Below are 15,458 nucleotides of genomic sequence, written 5' to 3' on the forward strand. Positions count from 1 at the left end.
GGCTCATCTCCAATTCCTCTACTTCCCCTCATCTCTTTAGAAGCACCGCGCGAAGCAGTAGGTACTCAAGATGGAAGCATCCTCATCCAACAGACAAGATCTCATACGTAATGCCGTACTATTCCTGAACGATCCAAAGGTATGTTAAACAACCCCCCTCGCGCACCTTGCTCTGGGTTCAATTCTGATCTTGATATGAATAGGTCCAATCGTCCTCTTTGACATCCCGAATTCAATTCCTGGAATCTAAAGGACTGAACGAATCGGAGATTCAACAAGCCTTGTCACAAGCTTCACAGTCGATATCGAGCTCTACGGCGTACAATGACAATGGACCTGAAAGACCAAGAGATCCTCCACCTAGATATGGATATGGATATTCACAGGGTGTCATGCACCCTCCTGAACCGCCAAAACGAGATTGGAGGGATTTATTCGTAAGTCAGCGAGTGATAGAATTGAGATTGACGTGGTAGATGGTTGAGGGCTGACATGGGATGAAAACAGATAATGGCTGTTATCTCTGGTGGAGTAGTTTATGGATTATCGGTTTTAGCCAAGGTGAGTCAAAGTCTTTTAACATGATGACTCTCCATCTTCAGTCAACAAGATCTACCTCTACTTACCGTGCGTCATACGCAACAGCAGAAGACTCGACTGGATCGTATGAACATGTGATGATGGAAGATGATGACTGATTTTATCTCACTTATGATATAGAAATACCTTCTCCCCCATCTCAAACCCCCTTCAACAACCACCTTCCAATCGACCTCTCAATCCCTCACTGACTCGTACGATGAAGCGTCCAAACTCCTCACCGACCTCACTGAGCAGACGGGGAAACTGCAATCGTCCATTGAAGAAGATAAGGAGAGGGTGAATAATGTGATCGAACAGGTGGAATTGGCTATGAGCAGTGTGAAGAGTAACGAGGAGAAATGGACAGAAGAATTGAGAGATATAAGGAGTGAGGTTGAGAATGTCAGGGAGCTTGTGCCGAAGGTGAGTTGCTGGTTCATTCTTCTTAAATGAGGCTACATAGTGTCGCGATGGTCTCTCTTATTGAAGAAAAGGGAAAAATATATTTGCTGTTGTTATTGCTATTGCTGTCAAAAAGTCATGCTAACATCCATCATACTAAACAGTTGATAGAGAAACATTCCTCATCACAATCCTCAGCCCTCACAGACCTTCAGAACGAACTTCGCTCCCTCAAAACTCTTTTAATCGCCCGACAGGGTCAAGGTCAAGCGCAGCCTGCTGGATCTTCTTCACCTAGTCCTTCCAACTCGGGGGTCAGTTCAACGACGGCAGCTGCGAATGCTCTGTTAACGCCCAGAGGGAAAGGTATACCAGCTTGGCAATTGCCTGCAAATAATCCTTCGCCAACAGGGAGTGGGAGCTCGACGCCTTTGAATGGGAGTAGGGAATTAGATGGGGAGGGGAAAGGGAAGGGCAAAGAGGAGGTGAAAGAGGATGGTGTGTGACGATTGGACTGATACATACACAAATCTATAAGAGCGTATGAGAAAAGCGGGTCATCTTGATTAATTCATGAGTTCTTCTTGGGAGCTGAAGATTATGTCGAGCTTGAGGAGGGGTGATGGTCCACATGATAATCGTTTTGTATTACCATATATATCTCTATACATACAAATATTGGAGCTTTACTTAATTTGATGTTACGATATGTACTAGACTGATGAGGCGATGGTAGAGTGGGCAAAACTACTATACCAGGATTTCTTGATACCACCGCCTTGCCCACCGGAATGGCAATGCAGTAGACACTCGTATGAGTCTGTCAATCCACAAATCACGTCGATCGGTCCTTATCGTCTTAGAGATGTCCACAATACATCCCTACTCGGAAGTTACACTCATCCGATCAATAGTCTTAGAACCTGACCGAATCTAATCTTCTCCTTCAGCTTCATTGAAACTTAACATCCCCTTCTTAGCCTTCTTCTTCTTCTTCTCGCCCCCTTTATCATTTACTGTTTTCACATCTTTCTGCTGCTTTTCTTCCGCTTCGTCGTTACCCACTAATTTCCTCTTATTGGTATTGCTATTTGTTTTGGGTATTATAGGTTTTGACTTGTCTTTGGATTGTGATGAAGAATTGCTAGAGTCTTGATTCGGATTCATTTTGGCTTTGATTGGTGGTGGTGGTGAGGTTTCGCCTTTGGCTATTTTATAACATCAAAGTATCAGCTTGAATGATCATAGCTCCACCGCAACGAACGTAATATAGTCTACTCGACACCTCATTTGTCTCATAATGTTCCCCATGAACGTAAGTCAAGTGCTGGGACCAGAACTCACCTGCCCTCCTTAACCTTTTGACCTCCTCTTCATCCAGATGTCTACCTTCTTTCAAAACAACAAACTGCGGTCCATCATCCCCACCTCCACCAAACGTTTCTCCCCATTCATCTTCCTCTTCCTCGTCTTCCGGAGCTTGTTCATTATCACTCCCCTCAGCCCATTTGCCTTCTTTCGGTCGGGAAGGTATAGCCTCTCTTCCTGTCCCGTCGCGTGATCCAGACGGAGGCGGTGATGGAGGTTTAGGCTGACCGAAGTTCTGTAGGAATTTAGGTGTGTTGGCTACGTAGGAGAGACCAGAGGAGTATTGGTGTTTTGTGAGTTGACGAGGTGGCATCGTAAAATTCAATTTGATCTGATCTGATCGACCTGGTGAGAATGGAAGCCGAAAGGATTCTGTGTCTATGAACTTGGACAATCAGGTCAGGGAGGACGTAATCGTATTTGTATGGGAGCATAGAATGATGCAGTTGATGAATCAACATCAGGTTGTAAACGAGATTCAGACTTTACATGGTGAGGTGTAAAGGATGGTTGTTTACCTCCACCACCACCACCACCACAATAAATGACGATGCTGTACAAGATGCTGTTATACATTCCCCCATTCCATAATAAACATGATTCCATTATTCAGAGCTACATGATAATCATATACCAGTCATACCATAATTGCTATCGGACTAAATTCGGGTGGTTGAACTACACATGTCTACCTTTGTCTCCTAAGCTTTCCAACCGACGAACAACTCCCTCAAATCTTCCGAAATCACCTTTCTCTCTTTCTTCTTACCCACTCCCTCCTCATCGTCATCGTCACCAAGTGCTTCTTTACCTTTACCTTTCGATTTAGATGAAGAACCAACATCAGAATTCACTCTTCTATGCCTTATTCCGTCTTTGTTGTTACTACCTTCAACATCTAGGGCACTACTGCCGCTCGCGTTCTCTTTATCCAGGTCCTCCACTAGAGTCCTGAAAGATAAGAATAACACCTCGGCTTGCGCCAATGTAGTGTCCAGATCGATCTGACATTCCATGACCCAGGTCAGCTTGAGGTTCTTTTTCGGATGAATACCATTCGGGGAGGAGTATGAAATAGGATGGACAAACACTCACAGTCCCACTTAGATCATTAGCATATTTCAGCACCTCATCAAATTCCGTTAAATATCTAATCAACACATCCCTATGTGATTGCAACACGGCCAACGCAACAAATAAAACAAATTGATTCGAATAGTAGTTCGTCCATAGTACCTATAATCGAACAGACAAAGGCCAATATCAATATGAGCTTGCTGGAAAGAGGACAGTCGAGAAACCAGCTCACCTCCCAGAGTTTTATCACTTGCTCAAATTTGAACTCTCTCTTGAAAGAGATCAGAATCCATCTGAAACAGAAGAACAAATTCAACGAATCGGTCCTCTCTAATCACTCAAAAGATCCACTGTCAGCTACCAGACTTTAAGGGAGAAGTTGAAGTTTTAGCTCACCTAGATGAGCATATAGTTCTGGATCCATCACACTGATTAATTGTTGTAAGGTCGATAATTTCCTCTTCATACCACTCTGGTCACGAAGGAAATTACTCTCCTGTACATTCGATTGCCATCCCACATCAGCTTAACCTTCGCACATCATTGTGATCTCGACAGTTATGAGCAAGACACCCACCATCATCTTCATCACCCCAACCAAACCCCAAAACGCATCCGCTTCATTGGCATCAAATACCACATATATAGGGGATAGAAGGTCCGACATTCCTATATAGTCTCCATCGTCAGCTATCACTGTAATCATGTTTCTCGTTTGATGATAAAGACGCTGACCTTGTACATATCCCAATTCAGGTGAATATGTATGGTAAGTCATCAAGATGGTACGCAGAGCAGCGATGTGAGCTGTATCGCCCAATCATAGTCATTATCAGCTTTGCATGCCTTCTGAGACAGTGGAGGAACAGCTCGACGTACGATTCAAAGCCGCTGCACCACCTTCCTCTTCTTCTCCCTGACCATCATCACCCAAACTACCTCTTCTCAAACTCGTATTCGCCCCACCACCTTCTTTCTCGTGATCCCCTTTATGGGCGGCTTCGGCCGGTACAGCGTAGATAGGTTGGTTCCTATCTGTCCTTCTACAGTCGACCTACATCATTCACGAAACAGAGTCAGACACAATCTGCCTAACGCATCGAAAAGCTAATTCCCACCCTTCCTCAGTGGAAGCAGAGTGAAGTATAGTACCACTCACATCAATCCTATGCCATTCCTCTCTCCAATCATCTCTCCCTCCACTAACTTCACTCTCCTTCTTCCATTTCCCTTTCAAACCACTATACACCTGTCTCCTAGCCAATCTAGTCTGTTCTCTCTGATTCTTCCTTTTCTCTTTCCCTACCTCTCCACCACCCAATCCACCAATATTCCAAGGAACAATCCCTAACAGAACTTCCCATCCCTCTCTTCGAGCTTGTTTTTCAAGTGGTTCAGACGAATCTGAAAAACCTCTTTTGAAAATTTCTCGTCTTATCCACAGTTCATCCCTTCCCTGAGCAGCGAAAGATTCCCATTCTCTAAAAGTAATAGGATGTTGAGGTGTCCTAGTTGGATTAGGTATAGGTCTCTTAGAATAGGATTTAGGTAACATTGAGAATACTCCCAAGGAACTTTCCAAATCTTCCATATCAGATCCAGACACACCAGAACTTGACATTGAATTTCTTCGATTGTTCAAACGTGCCTTAGAAGCTATCTCATCCCTTCGAGCCTTTTCACCTTCCTCAGCTACTACTCTTGCCCATCTGGCTAAATACAGTCTTGCAGATTCGAATTCACTAGCTACGTCCGTACTGCCCGATTTGGTCTTGGAGGTTTTGGCTGGTAATCTACCTATCCTTTCCCATTCACCTGGTACGTGAACGAGCGATCGGACTGCAGGTGGTAAATGAGGAACGACAGGTTGAGCTAAAGGGTGTGAGAGGACTTGTGAGGCTGCTTTTCTCGATAAATTAGTGAGGTTCGATAAAGAGGTCATGAGAGTTTGTTTTGGTGTGGTAGTGTTCAGTACAGCTGAGTTGGGGTATTGCTGTTTGGGTGGATAAGGCGCAGGAGCGGGCGATTTAGGTGGTACAGGTTGACGTTGAGGTGGTACGGCTTCTGGCTCCTCTTCTAACCCGGCTTCGTGGACTTCTCTATCACTCTTACTTGGGTTGACTAGCCATAGTTCTGCACCCATGTTCTTGCGAGATTGAAGTAGACGAGATCGGACTAAGGTAGCTCGGGATTCGAGGAGAGAAAGGAAAGGTGGGAAACCCCATTGAGCCCGAGGTAGAGGTTGGGAAGTATCGGGTATGGTTGGAGAAGCGAGAAGAGGTGATTCGTCGTCGTGGAAATATAATGTAGGAAGGGATATACCGCCCATCAAGCTGAGGAGATAGACTTATTAGCAGATGCCCGTGTTCCTGGTTTTATATGAAGAACTCACTTGAACGTTGCTGAGCCATACCAATGCGATAAGCTCGGCTTGATAGTAGATGTTAGCTTTCGCCTTAGAATAATTTTGTGGACAATATAGCTTACAGGGTATACGAGCACACTATATATACTAGTTATAGGAATTGAGAAAGCGTATTTTTCACCTTTTGGCGAAGGCAAAGAGACAAATACAAAGCCTAGTTCGAATATCACCGTGTAAGCTGTTTCATCCTTATTTTTCCATACTGAAAGATGGGGAAATTAACAACTGACCATCTTCTTCTCTATCACTTTCACTTCCGTTGCCATTTAAAACTCTTCCTTCAACACGCTTATATCCTTCTCTATCTTCTTCATCCATCCTTTCCAACAACTCATTAGGTACCCACGTAATCAACGTTTCTTTCCTTCCCACGTTGTTATCACCATGATCAGTGTCCAAGTTGGGTGCGAGTGAATGAGGAACTATATTTTTGACTTCTACTATACCCAGATAACCTGATATGTTATCTTTGTTAAATGACGTGGGGTGGATCGATACGTGAGATTTACAATATATCAATCTTGCTTTCCCATTTTTACTCTGACTTTTACCGGTATGAGACAAGGGGTCAGAGACATGTTCGAAGGATGTATCTGTAGTTGAAGGTGAATTGGCTTGGAGTGATACTGAGGAGACGTTAATTATTGAGGAAGTATCTGACGTATTGGTCATTGGCTATGATAAGTCAAAGATAAGCCTGATGTGTACGAATAGGTGGCAATTAACGCTGAAAAGGTTGATGAACTTACTTCGTTGGATTCTGGTGGCATATTGATGGCTTCGTCGAACTGATCCAAGAACCTCATCTGACCTAGGCTGTATTGATAGCACGGTGAAGATGGGAAGAGATGAGATGGCAAAGCTGTGAAAGTGAGTGCTATCTAATTCTCATCTCTCTATCTGTTCTTTCCATCTATCGGTGAGATGATATCGTCATCTTAATCGCTACGGTTATTAAGGGTCCCTCGATCACCCGGCTGTGTCCTATGTTCCACTTATTTATGTCAGTTACCCACTTATTTGGGCCCACGTTGATTTCACCTCCACGAACACCCGGTTTACGTGACGTGTCCACTTAAGTTAATAACAATCCATACAATTTCAATCGACATTGAGCTGCTCGTCCATTCTACTCTTCATCGCTCACCCTAAGCCACGCTGTGGACAGCACCATGCCACCAAGATCAAGGTACGCTGTCGATCCAAGTCTGATTGGAGGACCTCAACAGCCCCAGGGTCAAAACTCAGGCTACCAACGGCAGCAATGGCAAGGGCAGTCGACTTCCCCTCAACCTGACTACTATCAACAGCAGCAGCAGCATCAACAAGGTCAAGGGTATGATCCAAACTATGTCCCTCAATTACATCATGTGTCAGATCGACCTGCACCACTCCCAACAGGTGAATATGCCCCAGCCCATGCTCCTGGACCTGCTCAATCCTCATCTTACCAACATCAACCTCAACAACCTCAATATCAAGTACCCGTCCCTCAACAGCCTCTCAATCATATACCACCACCACCTCATTCCAGTGGACCTACTTTGACTGGACCGAGAGTAAGGATTGATCCAAGTCAAGTGCCCAACCCTGTCGAAGCGCAGGAATTGGATCAGAATCTGTACGACGATGAGGATTTCTTCACTTGTCAGACTAGGGGGTTGGTACCGCTTGTAGGGACGGATTACAGAGGGATAGATCAGGGTGAGTTGAACGCACAGGCTCTTAGCCATGTCAGATAGAACAGTATGACAGATCGCTGAGAAATAATCGTTCTGTAACTTGTTATTCATGATTATCAATCAATAGGTAACTCACTTCCTCGTCATCTCCGGGCAACTTTACCAGTCATCCCCTCAACATCCCAGTTATTAGATACTACCGCATTACCCTTTGGGTTGATCATCCAACCGTTCGCTCAATTACGATATGACGAGAATCCAATCCCGACCGTATCCAATTGGATATCAGGTCAAAGTCCCTTCGACCCCCCTACGAGTTATGGTAATAATGGGAACGAAGAGGAAGATGGTCCACCAAGATGCGAGAAATGTAGAGCGTATATCAATCCATGGTGTAAATTTGTGGATGGAGGGAGGAAATGGAATTGTAATCTGTGTGGGGTGAATAATATTGGTGAGTCAACCGAAAAGTGCATTACTTGATATGTCACCTTTTTATCTATTCATCTTACATGTTCATTCGCTGGAAGATCTACACCTTCCATTTCTTTATCTTATTTCGACCAAAACACAATGTATCATTAGCTAACATATGGTTTAACAGTCTCACCAACCTACTTCTGCCACCTATCTCCCTCAGGCCAACGACTCGACCACTCTGAACGACCCGAACTCCAATTCGGTACATGCGACTACGTCGTCGGACGATCATACTGGGCATTACAGCCTCCGCCAAGTGGATCTCTCATGGACGTAGCGGTGGATGCAGGTAACTCAGCAAGCGATGCGATCACCTCTACAGCACACGATTTACTGGGTGGTCTGCAAGCTTCCTTAGGACAAGAGCAGACAGCATCGTCAAGTACGAATTATAGAGAAAAGGAAAAGGAACGTAAGAGGGAATTAGCCAAATACAGAAGACCACAAGGATTAGCTAGAGTTTTTGTAATTGACGTATCGAAGCCTTCTGCCGAGAGGGGGATAGTAAGAGAGGTCTGTGAGGGTATTAGAAAAGCTCTGTATGGTGAGAAGAAAGATGCAGAGAACGGAGATGAAGATGAGAATGAAGTGAAGATTGGGAAAGGAGAGCGGATCGGGATTGTCAGTTGTGCGGAGAATGTTGGATTTTGGAATTTATCCGTAAGTCATCTTGTACAAGCCATTGACAGGTATAAAGTCTTTGTCATGTCCGGCTTTGCTGGAAGTGGAGTAAAGATAGTGGTTGATTTGATTGACCTGGTATACACAGTCATCCCTCTCTAGCCCTTCTCAGATGATTGTATCCGACCTAGACGATATGTTCATACCATTTACCACTGGATTCTTGGTTGACCCGATCGAATCAAGGTGAGTCATCGCGCAAAACATCTTTCCGCCTCAACTGACCATCTATGTCTTCGTGTAGAACCCAGATCGAAGCTGTCTTGGATCTCTTACCTACGATAGCGGAACGAGGAGGTGAAGGGAATAGGGTAGCAGCTGGTTCGGCTGTCAAAGGTGCTTTGGCTGGCTTGGTAAGTGCCAGTTTTGACTCTAGGTCAAAATTTCTCCATCTCATCTCCCCTTCCACTGCTTTGTGGGGTCTATCTCCATTCACTTCCGTCTCACACCCCTACGTTCCGGCTTCTTCATTTCATACACCCGACGATTTGTCGATTCTCAAGAACATATCGAAAGTCGTGGACTTCGTTTACTGACATCATCTCGTTCTTTTTAGCGAATGCAAGGTGGACAAATCAACCTCTTCCTCTCTGGCCTCGTCACCCACGGAGCGGGTGCCCTCACCTCCCGTGAAGATCCCACAATCTATAACACAGATAAAGAGAAATCTCTCTTCTCGCCATCCAACTCATTCTGGCGGGACCTCTCCGAAGAACTGGCAGAATGTGGCGTGGGAATCAACACATTCATTTTCCCGGACGTATACTGCGATGTAGCTTCGATAGGAGCGTTGTCGGCTGTGACAGGAGGAGAAGTATTCTTCCATCCTAAATTCCAACCTGTTCGAGATCGAAATTTACTCCATCAAGAGATTCAATCGACCATCACCCGTGAGACGGTTTATAACGTTACGGTCAGAATTAGATGTTCCAATGGTTTAAGAGTATCAGATCACCTAGGTAATTTCTACCAGAGGAGTATGACAGATTTGGAATTTGCTACGTTAGATAGTGGCAAGTCGTTCGTTGGAGTGATGAAGCATGAAGGATCAAGATTAGATGATAGACAACCTGCCTATGTACAAGTGGCGATACTGTATACGACAAGTCAGGGAGAAAGGAAAGTCAGATTGTTGAATATGAATTTCAGCGTGACGAGCTTGATTGGCAATGTATTTAAGTTTGCGGATCAGGAAGCTGGAGTGGGGGTTTTGTTAAAAGGAGGTAAGTTGCTTTTATCTTGATTACAAAAAACCTTGAGAGGATACATCGGGAAGGTTGGGTTAGTGGGAAGGGGAAGGCTCAATTTCCATCAGAGAGGAAGGATGAAGGTATTCGATGATGATAGATAGATGTGGCAGGATACGAAGAGATACTAAATACTGATCCTTCTATTGAAAACATTCTTAGCCGTCTCGCAAATGCCTGCTCGAAGTCTGAGGGACATCAAGAAAGCCCTGACTGAACGATGTAACAGGGTGTTGTTGATGTATAGAAAACATTGTGCACCGGCTGTTCAACAGGGTCAGGTGCGTATCATAACAAGTACAAAATACGGGCAGCTAACAACCTATGTCATGTTCGTCTAGCTGATTTTACCGGAGGGATTCAAGTTGCTGCCGCTTTATACACTGTGCATGTTGAAATCGAAGCCTTTGAAAGGTGAGTGATGGTTACAGCTGTCAGATCATTCCAGTAGATGATATATCACTTTGAACACCAATTCCGTCTTCATCTGATGACACACTTGCCATAAACCATCAAAGCGTCCAAGTTTATGTAATTCTTATTTTTCTTTATACGATCGCTGACTCCTTTTTTTTTTTGCGGTTTTCACCAGGAGGAAACGTCACCTCCGATGTCCGAGTACATTACATGCGACAATTCAAATCACTCTCTGCGACTCGAACCATCAATCTACTCTACCCCAAGTTACTCGCGATACATGATTTGAATGAGAGTGTAGGGTTCCCTGATGATAGGGGTAAATTGGTTCTGCCGACATTTATGAGAGCTAGTTACGGATGGATGGTTGCTGAGGGGGCATACCTTTTGAGTGAGTAGATACCGAGACAACGAAACCGCCAATAAGTGTGGGATATCTCGCTGATACGATATATTGCGTATTTATAGGTAATGGAGAAGTAGCAATGTTATGGTTTGGCTCAGCGGTAAATCCACAGATCATAGATGACTTATATGGTGTAGATAATTTACAAGATTTAGACGTGAGAATGGTAAGTCTATTGGATTTTTTTTGATGTATACCAGGGAAGATATACTAAATATCTCATATTCATTGCGATGTTAGACCCAATTACCTAAACTACCTACATTGCTTTCCACCCAACTCCGAAATATCCTTACCCACCTTGAAAGGATATTAGATCATACTTTATCTGTTGTTATAGTAAGACAGAATATGGATGGAATGGAAATCGAATTTGCCAATCAACTTGTGGAGGATAGTAATAATGATGCGTTGAGCTATACGGATTGTAAGTTTACCCCACCCACCTACCAGATAGCTAGACTCCAACGCAAGAGACTGATGATCCCTTGTATCGTATGTGTGTTATTAGACTTGATGACGGCACATAAATCCATAACGAACGAGTTATCTGGGAATGGCGGTAAATCAGATAGTTGGAAACCATGGTGATGGTGGTAGTTTCTAAAGTGAATACGAGATAAGGGAGTTTAGGGCATCGTCGTTGATGATGTGGCAGTCTCAATGTCACATTGAGCGTAGGGTCGATGATGCATCACGAATTCAAGCATGTAAATGACACCTTGTCCAATTCTCCCTCGTACAAGTCTGTCAAGTACTCGTAGTTTCTTCTCAAACTCGTGAGGTGAATCCGAGTCGAGTAGACCAAGGATGATAAGATAAATAGAGCACAAACGTAATGGTGCCACTTTGATAATGGGTGGTATGACATCATGTTGTCGTCATTCCCATCAAAAGTGTGTGAGTGTATTGCTGATAACAGAAGGTGAAACGTTTTAAGTTACTGTGTGATTGTACTACTTGCGCTTAAGCTTGTGACCTGAAGTCGCAATAGGAAGCTGAGAGTATATATATACGCCATGACTATGCATGGTGTATCTTGAATCATCTTTTCTTTCCTTTTATATCTTTTACTTGCCCATAACTTACTATCTACTAAATACTCATACCGACCTTAGCAGAAACAAATAACATCAATACAATCATCATGCAATCAGTCGTAGTATGTCTACGGCTTTCCAAGACTTCACTATTAACCATATGAGCGGATATTAGCTAACTGTATCCCTCGGGTGTGAGTACAGGACGTAGCCAAATCAGCGATCAACACCGTAGTTTCAGGAGCTACCAACCTAGCCAACACCGCTGCGTCCTATACGGGTTTGGGGGGTCATTCTCACGCTGAAGAACATTTGCATAAATCTACTTTACCTCCCGACTCGACTGCCTCGAGCGTTAAGAAAGTGGATTCAGAAGGGTTGGCGGTGTTTGAAGATGAGGGAGTGAGACATGAGGTCTTGGTGAAGATCAACAAACTTGCTCAGTGAGTGGGTCTCTACTTTGAATAAAGTATAGACGTAAAGGGAGGGGATGATAGAGATAGAGAAGGCGTGGATAGAAAAGTTAGAGATTAGAGAATACTATGGACGAATATAAGGATAGGCATTTAAATACTATTCGTCCATCCATCAATCAGTCTGTTAAATAAGGACAAATGCTGACCTGACATGACCTTTGTCGTCTCCGACCCACAGCGAAAATGTCAAACATGGTTTGAAAGAGGTCGCTTCACTTGATTTGGTAGGACCGGATGGTATCAAGAAAGGTATTTCTGTGAGTTATGCTCTTTTTTGGTTTTTTCCTTTTCTTTAGAGGCCGAATATCTACCATTTTCTATATTGTGATGATCACATTTAAAAGTAATTATCTTATATTTACTGACCTATGATTTCGTTTGTATACTACTAGTACTACCACCCCCTCCGATACTTCACTGTCGCCCGTCCCCTCGGCGTGGACTACATTGGAGAAATTGAGATTGAAGATGGTAAATCAATTCATGGTGAGTTGAGTCTTACTTGAAACCTTCCAGTTATCCATGTCCGACCAGATGTTGATGAATTCGTGTTAGTCCGAGTACATAAAGCTGGATCAGGCAATACACCTTTATTCCACTCTATCGATACTAGACCTTCTGAAGAGGGTGGAGCGGTTTTCAAAACTGGTGAACCACTCGGATGGTTTGATTATTGAATTATTCGTTGATGATGGATCAACGTAATGTAGCTTATAGCTTACACGATATTCTGAACTATATCATGATTTGATGATCGTTAAGATCCAATTTTGTACATCTATGAACATGTTGATTATGAACAAGAGATGATTTTTTACCCAATGCTCGGAGGTGGATCATTGCAGATTACATCTTGATCATTTTTGTCTTTTGACATCGAGCGAGGTCATCTGCAAGCATCCAATCCAAGTGACTCGACCTCTCTGGTCAGCAAGACCACTTCTGTGATCAGTCAAACCTATCAACCTGTCTCACTGAGAAAAAGTGAAGTCGTATTCATATTCATAAAATGATGATATCGAATATATAAGTAATATCCAGAAACGAAAGCACACGGAACAAAGCTGAGGAAATGCACTATATGGGAAAGGAAGAAAAAAATGATATGGAGTTTAAACGGAACATAGCTATCTCTCCCTTTAACTGATTCTTATGTCCTATCTTTTTTCATCCCATCTGATGCACATCCATTGTCTCTCTCTGTCATCGATCAAATGAACTATTGTGCAATCACCCCTATATCATACCAATAGCCAATAGCTTACTCATCAGAGATCTAGAGATCACAATCAAGTCAGCAAAGTACACTTAATCAGCATGAATATTCGTCAAAATCAAAGCCCAACCCACCTTAGGAGCCAAGAAGAATTGTAAAGTGCCTTGTTCGAAATCGAATTGAACCAAGAGCGGCACATCGTTTGACATGTGTAAACTGACTTCTCGGGCCAATGGTGCAGATTTGGCGAAATTCGTTAGGTATTTCAAAGAGAACGTCAAAGAAACTTGTTTCTCGAGGATGATGGATACTCCGATATCTTCAGAGGTCGATTCGTCCTTTTTGGCTTTTTTGGCAGTCTGCAACAAAGACAAGTCAATGGGATGAAATGTGAGTGGCAGTTGTATCAGTCAAGGGTTGATACGTACCTTTGATTTACCATTGGATTTTCTCTTTTTGGATCGATCTTCATCATCTTGTTCATCCTCTAGACCCACCGAAAATATAACAAATCAGTACCTTATCGATCATTGATGAATAGTAGTTGGAAAATCGAATCAAAAATACTCACCGCCTTCTTCATCGTCAATCTCAGGTTTCTCATCCTCTTCAATCTCCTCTTCATCCTCTTCATCTGGATCTCTCTTGACTGCCTTCTTGGATGAAGATCCGGCAGATCGATCGGTACCAGCAGATTGTTTGAGTAAAACACTACCATTTCCAACTTCACCTTCTGAACTGAACCTCACACCTTCCTTTGAAGCTTCAATCTTGACTGATTCACCCAAAGCAGCTAAATCTCGACAGATTCGCTGGAACTCTGAAGAAGACATGGTAATAGTCGCGTCGTACTGCGTGTCCGGTATACCCAAGTGTTCTTGGTCGATGTCCATAAGTTTCATTTCGTATTCACCCACTCGATCTTCCTCTATAAATCGAGAAGAAAACACGAATCAGCTTGTAGATCCTATAAAGCGATCATACTTGGGCTAGCTGATTTGAGGTGACACAGAACATGTCATGTACTCACTTGGCGATTCGAACACCAAACCAAGGGAATCAGCATCATCAGGTGCTTTGAGAGTTACGACATCTTGATCTTTGGCACATTTGAGGATTTTAGTGAGGGAGGTGAGCTAATCGAAACACGGTCAACACAGTTAGCCTTGACATAACGTATAGAAGTAATTGAGCGAACTCACGTTGACACCCAATGGCATATTTCGATCACATCGATAAGATTCGAATTGTTCAGCGACGAGTTTGAGGGATACCAACGCTACGTGAGAGTTGTCCATCGCTTGAAGGGCCTATCAACGATCCAGATTACACGAGATCAGCTGTCTAGTCCTACAAGATGGTGAGAGGAGTAGCTGTAACTTACGATACCTTCATCGGTACAATCGAGGTTACCATCTGTGACCAATTCTTTGATAGCTATTTACAGAACAGAATAAGTCAATGAAATAACCTAATCTGCGACGCCTAATTTACGACGCGATAGAAGGAGTTGACATACCATCTAAGAGCTTTTTCAACACTGCTGCTTGTTTGACTCTGGCTTCTAACATTTTGACAGATGTATATAGATATGATCAGGCGATAGGGGATGGTAGCGACGGGAAGAGAGGATACTTGTACTATGGGGAATATATAGATCAGATTTGAAGAAATACGATGAGTGGATGAGAAGATGAGGGAAGGGGCGCGTCTTTGTCGATTGTTAATGCTGCTTACCATCGCGTATTGAATATATAGAAACGGGATCAAATATCACACCCGTACGCGTCAACCAACTCATGTTTGAGAGGGGATCAGATGATGATGATAAGGGTGATAGATGGTAATGACACGTGTGATGATCCGTCAACACGCGTAGGTCCGTGTGGGGTCATCAGATGGATTAATTGTTACGCAGTGGTGAACGACCAAAAACAACGTTCGCCCCCACTGCTATCG

General features: G+C 43.5%; 6 protein-coding genes across 6 annotated transcripts; 3 read left to right on the forward strand and 3 right to left on the reverse strand.

Annotated features, from left to right (window-relative positions):
- Window positions 1-70: 70 nt before the first annotated feature.
- L199_001668 (uncharacterized protein) lies at window positions 71-1,490 on the forward strand (the record flags this gene model as incomplete). The annotated part of the gene is made up of 5 exons (XM_064887421.1): window positions 71-139; window positions 204-437; window positions 508-561; window positions 721-1,005; window positions 1,149-1,490. The coding sequence occupies 5 exons, from the start codon at window positions 71-73 to the stop codon at window positions 1,488-1,490; spliced, it is 984 nt and encodes a 327-aa protein (XP_064743493.1).
- A 427-nt stretch (window positions 1,491-1,917) lies between these two features.
- Window positions 1,918-2,665, reverse strand: L199_001669 (uncharacterized protein; the record flags this gene model as incomplete). The annotated part of the gene is made up of 2 exons (XM_064887422.1): window positions 1,918-2,192; window positions 2,329-2,665. The coding sequence occupies 2 exons, from the start codon at window positions 2,663-2,665 to the stop codon at window positions 1,918-1,920; spliced, it is 612 nt and encodes a 203-aa protein (XP_064743494.1).
- A 388-nt stretch (window positions 2,666-3,053) lies between these two features.
- Window positions 3,054-6,624, reverse strand: L199_001670 (uncharacterized protein; the record flags this gene model as incomplete). Its single annotated transcript, XM_064887423.1, has 12 exons — window positions 3,054-3,356; window positions 3,448-3,588; window positions 3,662-3,759; window positions 3,826-3,925; window positions 4,007-4,098; window positions 4,165-4,236; window positions 4,309-4,483; window positions 4,589-5,762; window positions 5,822-5,859; window positions 5,917-6,008; window positions 6,085-6,529; window positions 6,604-6,624. The coding sequence occupies 12 exons, from the start codon at window positions 6,622-6,624 to the stop codon at window positions 3,054-3,056; spliced, it is 2,751 nt and encodes a 916-aa protein (XP_064743495.1).
- Window positions 6,625-7,026: 402 nt separating this feature from the next.
- On the forward strand, window positions 7,027-11,358 carry L199_001671 (uncharacterized protein; the record flags this gene model as incomplete). Its single annotated transcript, XM_064887424.1, has 13 exons — window positions 7,027-7,558; window positions 7,664-7,825; window positions 7,877-7,990; window positions 8,141-8,676; window positions 8,786-8,883; window positions 8,942-9,050; window positions 9,254-9,920; window positions 10,107-10,225; window positions 10,286-10,358; window positions 10,537-10,752; window positions 10,830-10,933; window positions 11,008-11,194; window positions 11,279-11,358. 13 exons carry the CDS (start codon window positions 7,027-7,029, stop codon window positions 11,356-11,358), a joined length of 2,997 nt encoding a protein of 998 aa, XP_064743496.1.
- Window positions 11,359-11,914: 556 nt separating this feature from the next.
- L199_001672 (uncharacterized protein) lies at window positions 11,915-12,960 on the forward strand (the record flags this gene model as incomplete). The annotated part of the gene is made up of 5 exons (XM_064887425.1): window positions 11,915-11,929; window positions 12,012-12,250; window positions 12,462-12,540; window positions 12,676-12,769; window positions 12,839-12,960. 5 exons carry the CDS (start codon window positions 11,915-11,917, stop codon window positions 12,958-12,960), a joined length of 549 nt encoding a protein of 182 aa, XP_064743497.1.
- A 631-nt stretch (window positions 12,961-13,591) lies between these two features.
- Window positions 13,592-15,070, reverse strand: L199_001673 (proliferating cell nuclear antigen (pcna); the record flags this gene model as incomplete). Its single annotated transcript, XM_064887426.1, has 7 exons — window positions 13,592-13,858; window positions 13,928-13,986; window positions 14,071-14,427; window positions 14,530-14,635; window positions 14,702-14,809; window positions 14,884-14,936; window positions 15,019-15,070. 7 exons carry the CDS (start codon window positions 15,068-15,070, stop codon window positions 13,592-13,594), a joined length of 1,002 nt encoding a protein of 333 aa, XP_064743498.1.
- Between the last annotated feature and the right edge of the window lie 388 nt (window positions 15,071-15,458).

Source organism: Kwoniella botswanensis, chromosome 1 (genome assembly GCF_036426115.1).
Source record: "Kwoniella botswanensis chromosome 1, complete sequence".
NCBI classification, from domain to species: domain Eukaryota; kingdom Fungi; phylum Basidiomycota; class Tremellomycetes; order Tremellales; family Cryptococcaceae; genus Kwoniella; species Kwoniella botswanensis.